This window comes from Tubulanus polymorphus, chromosome 5 (genome assembly GCF_964204645.1).
Source record: "Tubulanus polymorphus chromosome 5, tnTubPoly1.2, whole genome shotgun sequence".
Classification (NCBI taxonomy): domain Eukaryota; kingdom Metazoa; phylum Nemertea; class Palaeonemertea; order Tubulaniformes; family Tubulanidae; genus Tubulanus; species Tubulanus polymorphus.
In genome coordinates, this window is record NC_134029.1 from 22,421,169 (window position 1) to 22,444,018 (window position 22,850).

The 22,850-nt window shown below is 39.4% G+C and overlaps 1 protein-coding gene across 5 annotated transcripts in view; it reads left to right on the forward strand.

Moving 5' to 3' along the window:
* LOC141905801 (amyloid beta precursor protein binding family B member 1-like) overlaps nt 1-22,850 on the forward strand; it is a 116,593-nt gene that overhangs the window by 49,539 nt on the left and 44,204 nt on the right. For 4 of the 5 annotated variants that reach the window (XM_074794839.1, XM_074794838.1, XM_074794837.1 and 1 more), the window contains exon 1: nt 7,147-7,494. In XM_074794839.1, coding sequence (XP_074650940.1) covers nt 7,326-7,494 — 169 coding nt within the window. In that variant the 5' untranslated portion in view covers nt 7,147-7,325. Of the gene's footprint in view, nt 1-1,655; nt 1,704-7,146; nt 7,495-22,850 lie in introns of those variants that run through there. The other variant, XM_074794841.1, reaches the window with a different exon arrangement.

The window sequence follows — 22,850 nt, forward strand, 5'->3', positions numbered from 1 at the left end:
CAGGTTTCTAATTCAGTATGATAGCTATAGAATAGTGTAGATTTTTGCCCTGGCACATTGTTCAGTTGGATGCCAAATAAACCCATGCCTGTTTGGGTGGCCTGACCTAAACTTTTGTTAGCCGGGTCAAGTTTATTGGTGTGAATTGTAACTGGTTCTGGAAATGTTTCACTTGGCTTTGTTTAAGCATTGTTTAGTATAGAGTGGTGGTTTACCTATGAACACAATCTTTAATTAGCACGGGCTAAATTTAGCTCGGGACTGATCTGTGCCATAAAGTCTCTGTGCGATCTCAGCTTATATTTACATGAGGGGCTTTTCTCAGTTTGTTTTCAGTTTCAGTTTTTCAGTTTGCAACAAGCAGCGCTGAAGGTTCACGGGTCTTATGAATTCTACACTTTTACCCGGACCAATTGCAGCTTTTGTATCAACTGCCCCATACTGTTGGACTTCGTGTGACCTTTTCTTCAATTGTTGAAGATACCGTTTGGCTGATTATCATAAGGATAATTGAAGCTATTAGCGGACCGGTTCGTGATTAAGTAGTTATCTCTCGGTGTTTGGTCTCTGTCGTGTATTTTCATAGATTTGGTCATCGTTAATGATCTGTATCTGATGATTCGATGTCCCGGGTGATGGAACTAGACAGCGAAAAGTAAATACTCAATAGGACGGTTTATAGCCGCAATCGAGTGATGACCGATTCAAACTGGCCCTGACTAGACGGCAGTCTAATTTAGTGTGCATTCACACGTAAATCACTCACTTGGTACTAAAATGCTCCAAATTTTGCTGAGGTCGAACTGGGCTGGAGCCAGACAGAGTTAAATTTGTTGTCTTAACGCAAACCACTCACTTGATACTAAACAATGCCGTAACAAAGAGAAGTGAGTCACTTCCGGAACCAGTTAATAATTTGACCTGTGCTAAAATCTGGCATAGGCCTCATCCAACATTTTTCAAAAGTGTCATCGATCAGTCACGTACCCGTTTGGGACCGGTGTGAATGACTGACTCGGGCCAAATTAAACCCGGGTCAAAAACTGTTGCATGATGGAGGCTCTTACTGGTTCTCCAGTGTAATACTGCTGTATCTAACTGCTGCAAGTATTCGAATCTGTGTATGTGATCGAAATTGATTCGTGTTGCCTGTTTAGTATTCAAAGCGTTTTATGGGTTTTGATTGTTTCGTTAGACTTTTCAAATCCTCCAGGACGTCATATCAGATTCAGACTATTTCAATCTCCGGTGTTGGGTGAAAAATTTGCGAACGTCGTCGACGTCGTCGTTGTACGGTAACCTTTCAGCGAAATGACACAATGTAGGTCGACGTGACATCGATGCAATTCGTCGGCAATGTATTTCAATGATTGCTTCACACATTCATGCGAACCAATCTGTTTGTCTAGACATGTTGTTTTTTCTCTAAAGTGACACCGACTTCTCGAATTTATTCAAGTCGAATCAGACTAGCGGCGAATTTCATTTCATTTCGCTGAATTCTTCTATCTGATAACACCTACCGAGAAAAGCATTTGCATAAATTCATCGATTTATCCATTTAACAATTATTTCGTATATATAACTAACTCGTATATATAACTAACGGGTAATGAATGAACGTTTAAATGTCATCGTTTTCTGCTATTTTCTAGAACTGAAGATGAAACCATCTCCTATCGATTCTACTGAACAGATTTCCGGTGAGTTTTTTGGTCGCATGAAAATCGTGGATACTCTGCAGATCTTCAGCCGTTGCTTAGATTTGAATCACATTCATAATTAACGCGTTTCCAATTCATTATGTCGCCCTGCTGGGGGTGACATTCTATCTTACACCAACGTGCGCCAGCAGCTCTTCCCTCCCCTTAGCGCTCTGCACTCTTCAAATTACGCGCAATTTTTCAATAACTTGCTAGGTCTTATATGGAAAGTCCATTGATTACAACAATTTTATATCAAGTTACACAATATGGCTACCACAGAAAATATTTTGAATATCTTATTACTGCTCTAGACGCTATAAATGATGTGTGATTTTCTTGAAGGTCGGTAGGTATCAATAATGAGCTAGGTCCATAGATTACACCTATCAAAAATCCAGTTTCTCACTCTTTCAAAATGGCCGCCATGGTGGAGATCATTAGAATATTACTAATATACACAATACAAATGACCTGTGACTTTCTAGACACTTTGTAGATGTGATGGGCTTTGTCCATAGATTATATCTATTGAAAATTAAGAAACTCCCGGGGGGGGGGGGGCAAATCACGTGCCAACATAACTGACTCTAAGCGCTGTATTTCGGGAAATTCGCCATCACACGAGTACGCTACTTCAGAAGCCCAGGATCTTGTGTGAACGCCGCTAATGATTCAAAGTTTGAATTCAATTTTCCCGTAGCGAATGTGTTATAACTGCGCCCGTTTTGAACATCGTTGTTATCATAGAATGTGTGATTAAAATTCAATATAAGCACATGCATTACTGTCTTACTGGGCTGTAATTGGATTTGCGGAGCGTGCGTAACGGCAGGGGATTCCAGCGCCAATCGGGAAATCATTAAACATGAAAAAATCCAATATTACCCTCGTAATATGAATTTTAGTTTGGTGGTGTTTTGTCGTTACTTGAACCGATCCCGCGGCGTTACGGCTAAATAGAATCAAACATCAAATAGCTTCATCTTTTTGAATGAAGCGCCGCGCTTTGAGAAACGGTGTATTTACATATTAACACGCGCCCCGGGCCATAGTCATATACCGGTTTAAAGTAACAAGTCATTTTATATGTAGTCGACCAGTTACTATAAGATATCGATCAATTCAGAAACCGGTTCAACGGTGCTAAGTTGGATCAAACTTAACAGTTCGAATCCGTTCATTTTCAGAATTCAGAATCAAATTTTTATCCATTACTATCACTAGGACACATGTGGACGCCTTACGTGGTATTGGGGTTTCCCAGTTGTTTTGTGTTCTCCCCACCAGGGGGAGTTAAATATTGAATATACAATTTTTCTATTGATATTAGTTTTTATTATTGAGTATCTGTATTGCAAAATGTTTATTTTGGTCAGTTTTAAATCACAGTTTGGCTCCTTGGGCCAGTTGCACTGCCGTTCATAAGTGGTCTTAAATCATAAGACTGGTCTTAAGTTGTTAGATCGGCTATAGCACTAAGTTGATCTTGGACTGGTCTTAAGTCTAAGCCATGACTACGCAACTGGGCCCTGGTCTCGTATGGTCTGAAACTTCGTGAATCAACGCTATTCCGATAATAGTTTATGACGCATCGTAAATTAAGAGAAATCATTTATCCTGCTCTGATCGTTTCACATGCACACACGCTGTTTAGCACTGATAAAGAAATCATATTTCAAACATGAGACCGATGAAACAATAGTAATCTTTGTTTATTAGTCAGTTTTTGTAATTAAGTCCCCGGATTAAGTTGTTATATTCGATGCTGCGATGATAATCGGGTTTTTATTGCCGATTTCGTCCAATTCGTCCGGCGTTGTTAGAGACGACTTTCTTCGAATGATATGCCATCGTTTAAGCGACTGTATGCAAATTGATTTTTGCGTAATATTTAGATCGAGTGATCCATCGAAAAACTCATCTCACATATTTTGCAATCAACTAGAAATATAAATTTTATTGATACAGGGTTCACTTATCAGCATTAAGGAATGGGGAGATGGTTAGTGAAACTGCATTATGTATTGCGCTAAGAATACTGGCTGATCATGTTACCAGAGAAAAGTTAAGATTTTCTGCATATGTGATATATGAATGATCCCGATGCTTGTTCCATTCATAGTGATCATAGGTGGTGATTGTCTGTCTTGAGATCAACCATGAATTCTGAAGGGAATGGTACATATTTTCACATCAACAAAGTTTTTGACACAGAATGAATCTTTTAATTTCGTTATAGCTCACGATCGCACAGAGGCGATTTGGCCCGGGCCGAATTGGCGTGGGTCAGACCCATTAGAGAGCGCACTCTCATGAAAATTACTCACTCGATACTAAACAATGTTTAAACAATGTGTAAACAATGAGTCACCAGAACCTGTAGCAATTCACACGCGATCATTTGAGTCACACTAAAATTGGGCCCGGGCCTGGTCCAACATTTTTGGTCGACCCATTGGGAAACCATGTGAACAGTTTTTCCGAGCCTAAAATGCTCGTGTGATAGCGGTTATAGTTCATATATTTGATAAATTTGTCTTCATTTTGTGGTATGTTTATGTGGTTCTGTTTGATATTAGTGTTTGCCCCCGGAGGATACAGTATGAACTGGAGGACATTTAGCTTCGTATCTCATCTAATTTCAAGCGTATCGCAATACAATGTATGTAGATATTTTAGAATCATTCATCAGAGAATTTGAACCTCTGTTTATATGTCAAACATACCAATCGCGAATACGACAAATCATTGCTGAATCGAGAAAAAAAATTAACTTTATTTACGTGATACAAAATAACTTTAACGAGCTGATTCTTCAGTTTTTACGACAAAACACCGAAATATATAGGATTGAAAATTCCATATACGGTATTCTTGGCAACTCATTTAGTTACTGGTTTATAGTGTCAAGAGTGACTATTGAATACTTTAAAATTGAATAAAAGTGTACATTGATTTCTAAAAATTGCACAATATATTTCACTGATTCAGCCTCATCAGGCATATCACTGGCCTGGAAAACCTGGAAAGTTCAGGGTCCAGTTCCACAGTTCTGAGTTAAGATTTGACTCTCTGAGTTAACTCATCGAAAATGAACTACATGTATCTTTAACTCAGAGTTAACTCAAACTCACAACTGTGGAACTGGGCCCAGGTAATCAGAAAAATCTAGAAAATAATCAGGGAAAACTCTGAGAATTTGACAAATTACCAAAAACCTGGAAAAGTCCAGTGAAATCGATCATATTTTTTGGAAATATTTAGGCGATTATTCAATTACAAAGTTTGTTTAATTGACGGGATGTTACAGCAGTTTTTTCTGGTTTGCGATCAATGCCCACGCACGCGTCGTGCTTGTATTCAATAACACGCTATTAAATCTTATTCACAATAAGCATTTGTAAGTCGGAATTAATGCCTACGTGAAGCGTGATCATTGCCCGAGGAAGAAGAGAGAGAGAGGAGAGAGAGAGAGGGAGACGAGGGAGAGAGAGGGAGACGAGAGAGAGAGAGGTATCATCGATGTGTTTCCGATCTCGTCTGATCGAACACGACCGACGACGACATGTAGCTGGCTGCTCTTCGCTCGATCCGCAGCATCGTCGCATCAGTTGCAGACGCATCTCGACGTTCATTGGATGCGAGCCGTCCGTTTATCGCCGGATTAATAGCTACTATTACGGAATGTGTTACCGGTGGTAACTCGTCACCCGGCTCCAATCGAGTTTAAATAGAACTCCAATTAGAAAACCGTGCGAGATTTTTTTTCGTTTTTTTTTCTTCGTTCGTCGCCGATGGCTTCGAATCGAGACGCGTAGTATATGAGGACTATCATAGATAAAACGGGACTCTCTCTCTATCTCTCTTTGCATCTACGGAGTTCATCGGAGTTCTTTACTCGCGAGAAGAAAGAAGAAATCAAATCGACTCCGAGTCTAGGATCGTACGCTTGCAGCGAAGACCAGCGGTAATCGTCGAATTTCCAGTTGGTTTTATAAATAACTCACCTCAGAAAACGAGTTACACCTGAACAACAGAGTATTTGATTTAGCCTATAGTTTAAAGGTGATACGCGCCGTGCCGTGAGCCGCTGCTGATATACATATATATATATACGCAGTAAACTGGATTGTATTCGTAACTAATGGATGAAATAGCTGTATTTTGTTCACATTGCTGCCGGGAAAATCATTACGCATAGTGTTATTAGTAGCAATCTGCGTCGGTAGTTGTTTCGTTAATGCGAACAAATATCACCTCTTCTATACGCTGATTTCTATTCGCATATTCCGGTTGGATTTTTTGTTCGCTCGTAAAAAAGAAAAAACGTAAAGATCGGCTGCAGTCGTTCTGGTCTCGTCATCGTGGTCGATGAGGGTTGATGAGTGTCGGACTCGCTCGGACCGTAAACACCGGCAACAACAACGTTGTTGAGATCTGGGAAGGAATTTTTTGACTCATCAGAGAAACACTTGTTAGAGCAGTTTTATACGGCTGTGAGGCAAGGCAGGGGATACAGCGGCTTCACCGAGTGTTGTGCATATGTGTATGAGAAAATTATTGCGTCATAACCAGACCTTCTACTCATAGTTAGACCTTCTGCTGATAACATTGAAGTTAGACCTTCTACTGTTGAAGTTAGAACTAGCGTTAATTCGCTGCCAAATAAAGGATTAAGCATTTCAAAAGGGAGGAATATTTTAAGAACAAGTTTTCTCGATTTTTTTCGGAATATCGAAGGACCATTTTCTGTGTGAGAAGGACTAACCATTCTGTAGGTTCACCACAAGCCGATTTGGGTCTTACGATCCGAACGCTCTCGTAGATAAGACGAAGATTATCGGATCAGCGAGCGACGAAGCGACGATATTTTTGTCGAAGCGATAGAAGCTTCCTAGAAAAATGACACCGGAGTTGGCTGAAACGGTTAATTGCGGCTGAAATTCTTCAGACGTGTAATATTGACTCACTACTCCTGTGTGAAGTCTAGTATACAAATCAGGAATTCACGTCGACACGACGACATATTTTTAGTCAGGTGATGATTGCCGTTTCATGTTCGTATGAGTACTCACCGCCCGACGTTCAAAAGTATCAACTCCACAAACCGGCGTTTTATCCACCTACAACCCGAAGCCAACGCCTTTTGGTGACTTTCTAAAATTGGCATAAAATCAACTCAACGCAGGAGAATCAATATACACTGAAACCGCTGTAAGAAACAAGACAATTGTATAGACAGTAAATGAATGTTCAGATATTGCAGCTGATAACTAACATCTCGTTGCTAAAATAAGATTGATATAAGCATTACTTATCTTTTATGATAAACCTTCATTCTTATCGTCTTAGCATCATCCGTCTGCTGTTAGAGAGAATAGTTTCGTCGGAACGCGGGGACGATAATAGCGACTGGATCGGGTACAACTGACTGGGAATAATCATCTTCTGATTCGTGTAAGGATTCTAACTTCATCTCGGAGCGATTTCGAAAAAGGAATTTTCATTAATAAAGAAAAACCGCCGAACGAAGGTTTAACTAAACGCGAACTCGAAGACCGGATACAGAAACACCCGCAGACACCCGAGAGATCGATATCAATAATCACGTAAAGCAATATGACCTTACAGAATCGTAACTATCTGATCGCGAAGGCTAGGTACCTTCGGTTGACACGGAAACTAAACTCACAAATGAACAACCTGAACAACATGTTCTGGAACGGAACTCTTTATCGAAACCGACGCTGGGAACAAGGATGGGAAATGGATAATAATCCGCTCTACGGTGAGTTTTTATATATATATATGTACCATTTTTTTCTATCGAAGAAAGGTGAAAATCTTACGTGAAGAGCGATTTTCCAACACTCGAGAGAAATGTATAGCTAGCAGATTTCGTTGATGAAGGTTAGCGGTGGTTGCTGGCGTAGTACTTCACTTCGCTGAGGTTGAAAGCTACTTACGTCTGTTGACATTATTTCAAGGTTGCGAAATTCCAGCGAAGAGCTTGAAATGTTTACTCTGCAATACTGCGCCAGTGAAAATTGGTGTTTTTCAGTTTCTGTCAAAATCGATGTTGTTTTCGCTCAAATTAGATCTGAATGTTTTTCTCCGAGATTTCCCATACTGAAAATCGACTCCAGTGGGTAATTTCTCTGTTATGTATAGTCTAGGCTGGTTGTGAGTTATGGAAGAGGTTTTTTTCAAGGTTATTTTCGATTCGTAAGGATTTGGCACAATATTCATGAATACGCTATTGCGCCATACAGCTCTGTACAGCTACGATCCATCGACGGCGTTTACCACTAACCGCCCATTTTGTGTGTTAGCTCTCCTATTACATTTACCAAAAAACCACTCGCGCTCGCAGGTATTCACGAAAAAATCGAACGACATCAAATGAACAATGATAAAATGCATCGAGCTCCGAATTTATTCATACCACATTTCAGACTTCAATCTACGTCTATACGTATGATGTTATTTCGTCTTGCTTTCTAGATAGTTATTGCCCGTATCAGTGACACAAATTGACTTCTGATGAATATCGTTGGCTGTGTATGAAATCGTACCCTATCACCTCGATATTTTAAACGTCGCGGTGATTGTTTCATTGATTCGTTATTTTCTGATCTTTGATTTGCTTCCTCTGAGGGAGGGATGATTCGTTTTAAGATATTGATGGGTGTTGGCGTACACGGGCATACAGCCAAACCCGAGCGAAAATATAACCCTACTATATTTGGCTTTTAGTGAATGCTTTGAATGATGAAATGGTATGTCTCGTCTCGACCATAACGAGCTTTCGGAAGCAGCGGGTTGCGGTTAGCTCCTTTGATCGCTGATGTTTGTCAATAAAAATCGCAAAGGGCAAATTGAGAAAACACGACAAAATTAGAATTCCATTCCTGCCGGCGGTAAAAATTCAAATGCTATTTCGAATATGAAGAGACGGCGATATAAACACGATATAGTCATGATTTGACGTGGGAGGTGAGATGGTCAAAACAACAAGTTGCTTTAATATTCTACGATATGCATGTATGGTCTGATTTCGGCGTGAGAGCTGTCAGTGGTTACATTATGCTAACTATTCTCTGCTACTAATGGACAAATAATGGCATGTAGATAATGATGAGAGGGATATATATCCTACATCTAGTTCTTGCTCTTCTTTTCTCTTACCAGCAATCATAAAAACTGACTTCAGGAGTTATATTATTTATTGAATCAAAATGTAGTCATTAAACGCCACTTGACAGAACAAAAAATAAATTCGATTTTGACAATTCTATAAATAATCGATATATGTAAAGAGATATCACAGTTTGACATCATTAGATATGGGCAGACAGTAACCGCGATCGCGATGGAGACAATTTGGCATTGGGCTAAATTGGGACGGATCAGGCATGAGTCAAATTTGGCCCATGCCTAAATAGAGAAGGCGTTCACACATAAATCACCCGCTAGATGAGTGCCTTAAACAATGCTTAAACAAAGCGAAGTGAGTCACTTCCCGAAACGGTTATAATACAATAATTTGACCAGTGCTAAAATTTGGCCTGGTCCAAACTTTTTTGACGGGCCAAAAGTGCCCACTTGATCACGGCTAGTGAATTAGGGTGACTTATGACAAACAATCTATTAGCTTTAGATTAAATGTAGTAGAAATGAATTGAGTGACATTTTCGAGAAGTTTTATTAAACTTTCCAAAGCGAAAAAACTAATTCGCGAGCATAAACGTATACCACCGAATACCTTCGGATTCGGTGGCTCGGTTTTTACGTAGTCATTTAGTCATTAATCATTTATTTCGCAATAAAAAAGATCCGTGTTGAAGCGAAGTCTGAGAAGCTGAAAATGGATTAGCTATCGTTAATTCTACGGGTTTCGACGTGCGGTAAAATGTCAGCGACGCTTAACCAAGTGCGCGTGTAATGTATCTACATCTCGCCGTTATTAAAAATCAGCGCGTGATTAATTATCGACGACGATGTTTTCGAGATGACGACATTTCGTAAAAGGTTAGTGTCATCGATTTGATGAATCCGTGTTTAGGAATCCGTTGAAATTCGTGTCACCCGAACGCGATGACGGAACTGATATTAACTCATTACAATTCAATCAATCGCGATTGTTTTTTTTTTCGTTGATAAACAACACAACGACAAGATGATGTAAGGTTGTTTTCTAATTGAAGTTGAGAGTTGTCTGCGCGAGGAGGATATTTGAGAAGTACGACCGGTACCCGGGAACATCTACCAAACAGATTTTTGCTTTTAAGTAGTTACTATCGGATTGAAGTGTTATGTTCATTGCATTCGAGTCCCTCGAGTCTTAAGAACTCTTTTGACATTATTTGGGAAATTGCATAAATAGGCCATATTGGTTCTCGAACGTCCGTAAGGAACCTTATTCTAGTACAGTCAGTCTGTTTGTATGTGTGTCTGTTTGTGAGTCTGACTTTCAGCATCTTCGCTTCATTTATAGTGGGTCGATCTTGATGAAACTTGGGTACAATGTTAGTACGGGGGTCTAGCTGTGCAGTGCAAAGAATGGGCCCAGTGTACCACCTAGCGTCGAAACTAGGCACTAAAACTTATCCAGCAACATGACCTCGAAGATGACCTAGTTACTGAGGAACAAGGTCAAAAAGTTGTCTTGACAGAATCGGCCCTAGATACAATTTATCTAAAATGCAATGGGAACTAATGCAGGGCAGTTCCGGATTTCGAGTCTGAGCCCGAGAACCGTTGTCACCTATGGTTTGTTTGAACTAGTATTCGTATATGAATGTTGCTCGGTTTGTATTGTATTACTAGGTGATGAGCAATCCCTGGCGGTTTCTTTGAATTTGATTCGTCTTTGATATGCGTGTCTCACATCGGCGTTATATTGCACTCATATATCCGTAACCTTCTTTGTATTCATGAAAACAAACTGCAGTTGACATGTTTGATTTGGACCCCTTGATTGAAATCGAAGACGCCACCGCCGAGCCCCGGTGCTCAGGTGACGATCGAAATTTAATGACGGCTGAAATCTGATATCTCCTTCATTTCATATTTCATAATTTGAGCATTTGAACGAAATCATGAAAGTAATGCGTATGACATGTGATATAATTGTTTTTCTAAAGGCGCCGTAGGATTCGTATATAAAGAAATCGCAATTCCCCGCGTCACGATTGCGTCAAGAATGTTCTCCTGTTTAGTGAAATATTAAAGATCCCTCGATGATGGCTCGCTATAAACAGTCTGAACCCTGATCTAGTTATAGATGTAATACCATATTCCCTGTATGTATTACGGAAAATACTATACATCTCATGAGAAATAACTGGCGTAGACGTCGGTATATTTCAGTCTCTGGGACCCTGCACTTGTCTGTCTTCATCTGTGTCCAAACATCTCGACGCTGTTCGCTCTACTCTCTCCCGCAGCGACTGCTGCCGAGACATTTTTGCCCGTTAACGAATTCGTTAATTCGACGACTCGCGTTTGATTAGAAAGGCGAACGACATGAAATATTTACCGGACGACGTCGAGAGTTAAACCAACTACAGCTGCATACCGATGTCATAGTCGTCGTTGTTGATGTATATGTTAAATACACTCATTTCATGACCTGCGGTCGTGTCACATGAAATTTAATATCACTCTGCGGAGAAATTGCTGATGGTAAATGACTGACTGGGGGTTGTGTGTGTAATTGTGCAGTTCAGTGTTTCAGCTGTGAAACTGTTCATGCGGTTTATGGTTAGCAATAACGCTCGACGATACGACAACCGATTTGATGTCCGTTCTCTGAAATTCTTAAGCCGTCGTTCGTCGTTGATCTGAACAACAAGTGATTCGAAATATTTCTAGTAATAATTCTTCGACGAATGTTTATACTGATTTGTGATATGACTTTTCGCTGTTCGTAACATATTTTTATCCGCGCGAGGTTCTTGTACTCGTAATGCATTTCTGAGAATCTTGGGTTCTCAGAATGGTAATAATAAAGTGATCGGCTCTTGATAATCCCTCTGAAATTATTTCTTGAAAATATTTCTATGCTAGATAGATGACAGTCGTCAGAACAAGTGGATGAATCTGAATAGCTGCATTCACATTCAACTTAGATGGTTCCAATTTGAAATGGACAAAGTATTCACACTAGTAAAAGTCCATTCCTAATAGGCTAACAAAAAAGATTCATCTTTGTTTGTTCAAAATCTCAGAACGGACCATTTCTCTTTGCTTGAATTGTCTGTCAATCACATGGTTGTGTCTAGCTGGACCAGTGATAACTGCTGAATTAAAAACAATGTGTGAATAAATGCACATCGTCGTTTGGTCTGTCCAAAAGTCCATTCCAAGTTCTGAGAACGTTGCTCATCTGCAGGAGTTACTTCTGCCGTTATGTGTAATTCATTTTCATTAATTCGACATAATAAAACTTCTTGCTCTAGGAACTGGACCCTGTTAATCAATTTCGTTATATCTCACACTCCTGAGGATGAAGTTTGGCTCTAATTCATCATATCAATGATATGGCAGAATTTCAAACAATAGATGATGAATATAGAAACAAAAACAGTTGTTATTTATGTATCAATGTATGGTGTGTGTGTTATCCCATCGTCTGGTCTCGTACGGTGCTTATGGCGGATACGTTATGCATTGTATCTGTCTAATACTACTCGATTCATAGTCGATACATTTATCTCCGAAAACAATTAGTAGATATTGATGATTTCTCGTAGTTATACGGTCGTCCATAGCGCTGCGTGCGATGCGAGGAATTGGTAGCGTGATGCGAGGACATTGCGGCGAAAACTTGTCATTTCACCATTCACCGCTTTCTTCTATTTGATATCAAATGAAACGTGCAACGTGCGCTACTCGAATTCATCCTGAATGTCAAAGCGTTAGTTCTCACTTGCGGAAATGTTTACTTGTTTTATCAAGGATTGTCGTCAGACACCTCGACGTATTGAGTTTCAAAAAACAAGAGTTAGTCATTGAGTTCACGGAAGCTCCCTTTATTTCTGTCCGGCATTGTCATCATGAATCTTTATACGTTGACTAAGTAGACAATATCTGTTTTATTCTCGTCACTGATCCGTCGAATTTGAAAGAAAAGCCGCAATTCGGCCTGATTTTAATGCAGGATTTGGCCAGAATCGAGACAAATTTGGCTCATGCGTGATTAGAGAGCGCATTCACATCTAAGTTGCTCACTCGATACTAATCAACTCTGTGGCAAGTGAGGTGAATCACTTTCAGAACCAGTTAGCATTCACACGCAATAATTTGGCATGGACCTGGTCCATTAGTTTGGGTCAGGCCACATTTGGCTATACTTTACAGACTTTCCATTTCTGATGCAAACGACCACAATTGATGAGTAGTGTTTACATGGCAGCGAATGTGTTATGAATCATAGATTAATATTGTACCGGATGTCATTCATTTTGATGTGTAGAGAATCCCACAATAATAACGAAAACATGATGTTAAGTCCAAAAATGTTTATTCAACGTTTTAACTATATCCTAATAGTCATCTACAGGAATACTGTATTCCTTGAGCTAGTGTAGTTTATTCAACGTTTCAACTATATCCTAATAGTCATCTACAAGAATACTGTATTCCTTGAGCTAGTGTAGTTTATTCAACGTTTCAACTATATCCTAATAGTCATCTACAGGAATACTGTATTCCTTGAGCTAGTGTAGTTTATTTAACGTTTCAACTATATCCTAATAGTCATCTACAGGAATACTGTATTCCTTGAGCTAGTGTAGTTTATTCAACGTTTCAACTATATCCTAATAGTGATCTACAAGAATACTGTATTCCTTGAGCTAGTGTAGTTTATTCAACGTTTCAACTATATCCTAATAGTCATCTACAAGAATACTGTATTCCTTGAGCTAGTGTAGTTTATTCAACGTTTCAACTATATCCTAATAGTCATCCTCAAGAATACTGTATTCCTTGAGCTAGTGTAGTTTATTCAACGTTTCAACTATATCCCAATAGTCATCTACAGGAATACTGTATTCCTTGAGCTAGTGTAGTTTATTCAACGTTTCAACTATATCTTAATAGTCATCTACAGGAATACTGTATTCCTTGAGCTAGTGTAGTTTATTCAACGTTTCAACTATATCCCAATAGTCATCTACAGGAATACTGTATTCCTTGAGCTAGTGTAGTTCATTCAATGTTTTAACTATATCCCAATAGTCATCTACAGGAATACTGTATTCCTTGAGCTAGTGTAGTTTATTCAACGTTTCGACAATAGCCTAATAGTCATCTTCAGGAATACTGTATTCCTTGAGCTAGTGTAGTTTATTCAATGTTTCGACTATATTGTAATAGTCATCTTCAGGAATACTGTATCTTCAGGTGTAAATCTGAAGATAACTATTTGAATAAAGTCGAAACATAGAATGAACTACTAGCTCAAGGAAACATTCTCGAACTTAATATTATTTTTTCGTTATTATTATGGAATTCTCTATAGATTATCGTCAATAGTTGTCAATAGTTTCGTCAATGGTTGTCATTCACTTTATTGCAGCAAATTCTAAACCTCATGTTTATTATTCATTAACTACTGATAATTGATCATTTTCTTGCTGCGCAGCCATAAAAAAAAAAACTAAACTTCTCGATGAACCAGATACGCGCGCTCTCAATTTACTGATTTATGCCTCGAAGCCGTAGAATTCCGAATTAGAAATGATTTTCCGTTCCGATATCGATCGTGCGAAAAATATGCGGTCCATTTCAAATAAAAACTCGCAAACACTTTAACGACACGTTTTAATGGGCTGCATGTTCCGAATAATCTATCGATCGGAATTTTCTTGAGAGTCGGAAATTGCCTCGAAAAATCGTCGTAGTTGAGAAGCGTATAGTGGCGGCGTTAATTATAGCGCTGAATGCGCGCAATCCGATTTCTTTAACAACTTTCAATCGTCCGATTTCGTTATGGAAATATAGCCTGAAACAGTAATTTCCTATTCGCGACCCGCCGCGTTTTATTTGTGACGAAGTCGCGATTGACAAACCGAGCAGGTCGCGCCGCGGTTCCCGTCACTTCGAACGGCGCGCATATGAATTAATGACACGTTCGAGTTCGTCGTTGCTGTGTAAACATAACCGTCTTCAGTTCGGGTGGAAGTTTGGGTTTTTTTTGGTTTTTTGGGTTTTGAAAGATGTTACTGAGGGTCATATTGTATACTGATTGATTTGAACGTTTTCTTTCATATTTCAATAAAATGTTCCTGAAAAAATTCAATGTGTTACTGATAGCACTTGTAACAAGTTGGCAGCCCTGGAAATGTTGAGGCTAAGGTTTCGATACGAAAGTTCGGGCAACTTTCGACGCCGGGCTAAGAATCCATAATTGAATCGATGAAATTTATTCATTGCGCAATAAGCAGCAACAGCCGGCAGTAAAAAGTGCCGTAGAGCTGTGAAGTTATTTCGTATGCGCGACTCGGCGCGCGCTCGTTGTTTTATAGCCGACCTCTGCTATCTCTCGTTCCCATTCACTCTTTAAAGTCGACTTTATGGCGCGGCAAATCGACTAAGACGTCATCCGTTCGCCTGCTATATTACACCTGACTGGATAAAAAGAGATTATCCACACGTCGCTAACGACTTTCTCTGTACCGGTGGTTTAATGATAACCGGCGCTGAGGAAAAAAATCTCAATTCTCGCCCATCGAAGTTCAGCTTTAGAGATGTTTTCACTTTTACAGTTTTTTTCGCGAGTGTTTTGGTCGCGTGCCAAAAGAAGCGAAAGGTGAAGTTCTCGAGGCAATTAGGATAAGATTCACCATCGGAAAGAACATTTTTGTGGTGTATATAGAAACTACTGTTGTACTGAATAACTGCTGCTGAGAATATTTTAAAAAAGTAACTTTCTACTCAAAAATTAGAAACCGAAAAGAAAATACGGGAAATATGAAAGTACTTTCAGCAAAAGTTGTGCTGTTTATAAATTTCGGTTTAGACATTCAAAAACCTTCGAGAAGCAGAGATCAAAAACATCGATCTCTTTTTATTCATCAGGGTCGTTTTTAATGAATAGTTAATGCACTTCTCGCTGCAAAAAAACAAAAACGAAGACGAGACAAATTTCGTTCAAAAGCTCATTATTTCGCGAATTCATCTTAAGAAAATCAGTTTGCGTTCGATGACGTAAGATAAATCTGTAAATGGAAGTTAGACTGGCGCGTAGTTTTTCGCCCGTGGGGACGCAATATGTAATTGTTGTGCGGCGTGTACCCGGCTCGCGTCGCCCGGCGTCGCCCCGCGATCACGATAATAAATGGGATGTGATTTAACCGGGGTTTAAGATTTATGTGCTAGGGGTATACGAGTCAATAGGATTAACATTGACTGCTTTATTAGCTCGTTAGTATCCGTGCGCAACGTTCATGAATAATTCCTACCAAAACACGTAAGGCGTTTACCGAGACTTGTCTTCTCGGTTTGTGTCATCGTTTTATGGCACGACGATGATACATTCCTCTACATCGCTCAACGTTCGACGATATCGAAAAGGGGCTCATTCAACTTTTCAGCTCAGCGTAAATCGAGATGGTGCTAGTTTCGAGGCAGTTTTCATCATTAGAGTAAATATATAGACAATCCGACAATATAATTTAAATGTCTTAAAATGTTTCCTTGAGCTAGTGTAGTTTATTCAACGTTTCAACTTTATCCTAATAGTCATCTTCAGGAATACTTATTCCTGACAATTAGAGTCGGAACATTAAATAAACTACTCAAGAAAACTTTTTTCGGACTTTATATTACTTTTTTCTCATTATTAACATTTTACCATCACAACGCAGATATAGTGTTTTATCAATGATTATTAGGCAAAATCTGATTGCATATATACAATCAGTTGACTGATAAGATACGTTCTATCCCCAGTTGCAGCTAGTGGCTCATGTTCTACTTTCAGGCCTAAAACATTGGACCAGGGGTGTAACAATTTTTACCTTGGGTCAAATTATTGCATGTGAATTTTACCGGTTCAGGAAGTGACTGACCTCACTTGCTCCTACGTCTTTTTGATAACATTTTAGTAACAAATGAGTGATTTACATGTGATGATTATATATATTATCGTCTGAAAATGTTTCCTTGAGCTAGTAGTTTATTCAACGTTTCGACTTTATCCTACGTGTCATATTACATCTTTTTGATAACATTTTAGTGCTCAGGCCGATTAGGTTTGGTCCGAGCCATCCTCCCACGGCAGGGATTCGAACCTGATGGCATCGCTACACTCAGCCAAGGCACGAACCCCTGCCACAGTAGACTGGGTGCGCAGGTACATGCGCAGCTTTGCCGCGTGAAAAAACTTGCGGCACCAATCAGATTGCTTGTTGTATAATCGCTGAGATCAATTTCACGGAAGAACTATAAATGGTGAAACCCGTGCTCAAATAAAATGGGATATCTAATTGGCTGATAATGACATCATCTAAGCTGCGCATGTAGCTGTGCACTCGGTCTAGTGTGGCAGGGTTTCGTACCGTGGCAATCTCGATGCCATCAGGTTCGAATCCCTGCCGGGGGAGGATGGGTCCGAGCCAAATTGTCTCTATCACGGTCTCCTTTTTATCTTCAAATAGAAAAAGCCGTCTTACGAAATCAAAAAGTAGTTGCTGTAACTGACCTATATCTGATGCCGGAATATACTGGTAATGTTTAATTCATTCAAATGAGCATTTTAAAAAGAAATCTGCTACGTGTGAATGCACGTATGCATTATTAATAAGGCCCGGATTTTGACGTAATTCCAAGAATTTCTTCCGATATATCGTTACATTTTTCAAAATTCCATAGAAAACGTCGTCGCAGTCGTTGAATGAACAGATTTCTTCGATTTGTATAACGAACTAATTTAGTATTCATCGTGTGTTGAGACGCCATCGATTGTTTAGTCAATCTAAAACGAACATTGACGATATTTTTTTTTCGTATGGCTCGGCTGTCGGGCGAGAAATCGTTACCGATCTCGTCGGGCTATCGGCAAAAACAACCGAGGTCGATATCTGAATATCAACGACGAGTAGATATAGGTTCGATAAAATATGGCGCTACTGTTATTAATTGGCATAAAATGATCTGAATCGCGAGGCAGCGAAAGCCGGGATATTAATTGGTCGATCTGTATCTAGAAAAATGGTGTATTTGCACCGAGAGGCGAAATCTTACTGTAATGATGTCATTAGTTACAGCTAGAAAAATAGAAAGAGCATTGATTAATGTCCGCGTGACAGTCATTTGTTTCAGACATTGGAAATGTTTTAGACTTGACCTAGTTTCGAAGGTTTCGAAGACATGCCTGCTTGATTTATCATAAGCCACACATAAGTTCAAACTGGTGGCCCATTTGGTCCATTCCATTGAGAATGGTCCAATTTAGCTCAAAAGGGCCATTCTTAATTTTAGAATGGACCATTTCTCAGTGGGAATAGAAACTTTGCTTGTCTGTCAATCATAGTGTTGCATCTAGCTGGACCAGTGAAAACAGCTGATTTAAAAACATGTATGAACGCACAACATTGATTTGGTCCATTCTATATTGGTCCATTCTTGGTGCAGGCTAGAAATTAGAGTGGACTAACTGGCGATAGTGTGAACGTGGCTCACTAAGTCATCATCACATTTAGTACATCTGAAATGCTCTATCCCATTATATCTACCATCCAGCTGTTTGGTTGGTATATATAGACAGTATGGAGGGTGGTATAGACAGTATAGAGGGTGGTATAGACAGTATAGAGGGGGATACAGACAGTATAGAGGGTGATATAGACAGTATAGAGGGTGGTATAGACAGTATAGAGGGTGGTATAGACAGTATAGAGGGTGGTATAGACAGTATAGAGGGTGGTATAGACAGTATAGAGGGGGATACAGACAGTATAGAGGGTGATATAGACAGTATAGAGGGTGGTATAGACAGTATAGAGGGTGATACAGACAGTATAGAGGGTTGTATAGACAGTATAGAGGGTGGTATAGACAATATAGAGGGTGATACAGACAGTATGGAGTGTGATACAGACAGTATAGAGGGTGGTATAGACAGTATAGAGGGTGATATAGACAGTATAGAGGGTGATATAGACAGTATAGATGAGTTAAGACAAAGACTGCTGGTATAGCTGATCTGATTAACAGCACTGTTTCAGACCGAGCAATCTACCGCTGTATTCATCTAATGCTACTTGACTCGTGACTGTGGCTAACTAGCCGGCGGTCATTCGTAACTCTGTAATGACCGATCGCCGCTAAGTCAACAATATTGTCACTGACATTCATGGCAACAGCGATCGCTAAGCTGCTGTTTGTAACGGAGTTATCGAACCAACTGAATCAGTTTCCGAAACTTTTCTCGTTGAGGTGGCTCGAGATATTCTGAGGTCGTATAAGTATCTTTCGCTCCGTGGTCTGATAAACCTAAGTATATTTATTACATGTAATTATAGATATGAAAATATGACGAAATCCGTGGTTTTTTGGCGAATGTTTACTTTTGATCAACATCCAATCAGGCTTAGATCGATGGATACTTATTTGATGGTTCGGTCGATTAGAATTTGCCCAATTACATATAATCTAAATGGACCGATATTTGGGTTATCGGTTGTCTGAGATCGGGAGTCTAATGAAAAAATGTCTCTATTACTATCGCGAAATATTTGATGAAGGAAATACCTCGGGAGCTCAGTTTGAATCTGGGTGCATTCAATCGACATCGCATCAAGGATTCTCTTAAATCTTGTTTTTAGCGCTGTAAGCTTTAAATAATTCACACGCTATTAGCATGATCGGTAGAGACTTATGAGTGGGTATCATCATCGCTGTCGTCCTTGGAATGTCTCATAAATTCACTCGTACATCGCGTATTCGAGTCTGATGCGTCGAGGTACTCGGGTATTCGAGTGACGAACACGGCGCAATTTTCGATGAGCTTTCCGAGTGAAACAACGAAGGATTAGGCATTTTTTAGATACCTCGGATGACAGATTTTAACGACGACGTTTCCAGTTTAGGAGGGAAGAAATTCTAAAAAGAAAACATTTTTTAAGTGACGTAAACCAGCGGACAAAATATCTCGGGAGAAGGGAAAATATTTCAAAAATATTTCAAAGAAATTCGGATGAAAATATTTATTTTAAACAGAATATGTATATAGTTGTGATTGCTCTCATTTGTCCGCAAGTTGCAAATTCCTTTCCCACGTCAATGCGTATCTGGCACACGGTCAAATATTTATATATCGACTTGAATGTGATGGATTTTCACTGGCGACAAATGTCACATTTCCAAAAGATCTTGGTTCATTGATTCAAAAATTGCCAGCGGCGTAAATCGCCGGATCCAAGCCTTAACTGGTATTTGATCGAAGATGCATTCTTTTCTCTAGTCTGCACTTCCAAACGTAGCCATTGACGTTATCGATGTGTTAACTAGAATAATAGATTTATGATATATTCTAGACAGACTAAAGTGTAATGACATTATTGAATTGTCTATTTATGGTGTTTTCGGTAAACGTAGTGTTTACGTCGAGAATAGATTTTTCGCTTTTTATCATTTGTAACAAGTGTTTATACGGTAGACAATGGCTTTACTACGCGTGGTTTCATAACTCTGCCCTCGGGTATGAAATCATCCGATCGAGTTCCGATAATCAGTACGTCTGAATTAAATTTAGAACGTTTTCCGAATAGTAAACTTGATGTTAAACATAATTTCGTTAAAAAGAGGCGCACACTTCCATTTTTGGTAATAAATACATGCATAGTTTTCATTGAAAAATCTGCCAATCAGTTCTGATTTGGGTATTGAATAATGAGGAAGTGAGTGTTATCAGCCTCAGCCATTCAACATGTGGTTTGCTTCGTCTACAGGTTAGTTTCTTAAGCTGCATTCACGCTCTTGCTAGTAAGTCCGATTCTAATTTGGCCCATACCCGGAACGGACCAATTTGGAATGGACCAAATCGATGTTGTACGTTCATACACGATCACTGGTCCAGCAATACGCAAATTTGTGATTGACAGGCAATTGAAGGAAAGTTTCTTTTCAAAGGGAGAAATAGTTAGTTCTGAAATTTCAATCATACCTAAATTGGTCTTTTTGGTCAGCCTAGATTGGCCCTTGAACTTTCTTAATAACATAGTGTGAACACGGCTTTTATTTCATTCTCTCATTTGATTACAGAAAATTTTAAGTCGGTTTGATAAATTTATAGACCTCGGACAAGTTGACCTTTTCATACTTTCTTTCTGTGACATATCCATAATTCAAACGGCATTTAGGGATAAAAATGGCAACTCTAAGAATGAGTGAACACACAAAGATTGGTCTAAAAATGCCACATTTTATAATGATCGTTACAATGATTGGTTGTTTGAACTGTGTGATCGATCTGATGTTTATTTGAACGGTCTTCATGCACTACGCATCGCTCTCGAAATCTAAACGACCATCTTAAAAAAGAGCTTAACTACATGACAGTAGTTTGTGATGAATCGGCGAATGGCAACTTCACAGGACGGCGAGATTGTGCTGTTGCATAAATGGTTATCATTTCAGTTTATTTGAAGTGATGGCAGAATGAGATTGGTTTAGAGATGACGACCTATGTCACGGTCTGTTAGTTAGGCTGGATGGAATTCTTATGCCGACGTGGCTGACACTTCCACCGCCTAGTATAACAACCTACACTACTCTTCCATGATTCGTATGATTAGAATATCGGAATTGTTTCAGATGATTATCACAAAACTTTCAAATGTTTCCGTCGTTGTCCTTTATTCTTTAATAATTCAGAATTTTAATTTCCCTTTCAAAGTTTCTCTTCCACTTGAAATATGGAATACTTCACGAGACGAAATGAACAATGGTTCGTATTACGAATGGCGTGATTCCGATTTCAACGAACATCGGGTTGAGTTCTTTCGATTAAAATCGCATGATTTTCATGTGATTAATTTCCTGAAATGATGCACGTCTTTAGACATTCTATCTTGCCCCAGTACGTTATATCGTAGGCAGTTTTATCAGTGGCATTTCCAGAACAAATTGTCCTTCGGCGTTCGAAGGTAATGTCTCAACACGGGTTCCATTAACAAAAATCTGGAAATGTCTCCGCGTCCAGTGAAATAACGGAGGAAGTGAAACAGAAGACATTCCCAATAGCCGAAAGCCTTTGTAATTTGCCTCCTGAATGGATGCGTATTTTCTTTTTTCTTCAATCATCACCTGCCGTGTCAGTACTTACTGTAGCCGTATAAGGTTCATACATGCAGCTGCGTTTAGAAGGTTTCGGTTTATGAAGCGAGGATTATAATGATATACATAATCAGATTTTTCCTCTCACGCCGCCGTGCATCGGCTCAAAACATTCCCGATGTATCGCATTACTTCTTTACAGCGTGTCACCACTCACACGGTATTCGTACTCAGCAAATGGCTTTTTGGGACTGCTGAGGATTTGAATATACAACTGGGTCGCCAGTTACCTGCAAATCGGGAAAACTCAGGGATTTTTCGCTCAAAAAGTCAAGAAATTTGTCAAGAAAAAGCTTAAAATCACGGAGAAATCTGTGGGATTTGTTGAGATTGTTAGATTTCCACCTAGAATCAAACAGTTTCCTTCTATGTCTGACCCATTTGACCGTGTTAAATGATTGAATTCTTAGCAGATCAAGTCTGGGAAAAGAATGTGCACGTCAGAGAATAGTCTGGGAATAGTCAGGAAGAGAAAGGCAAGTCAATTAAAAGTGGCCGTTCTGAAATGACTTTTTTTACAAAAAATATTCCAAACACAATTTTCCATGTGATGTTGAAGATGGCGTACACAACCTCAAATGGCTTCACATCTCACATCAAAGACTCGCTCGGCGGTTTGCGTCTGAGCTGAGGAAATAAAAATTGTAGCGATTAGAAAAATTGATGATGAGATTTCGCGATATTTCGTGTCGGGATTAGCGCGGTTTATAACCGACCGACGATCGGCGATCGCTTCATTCTTAGTTAGTGTCATCGGGTTTATATCGTTACATGATCGTAGCAGACAGTCTGGCA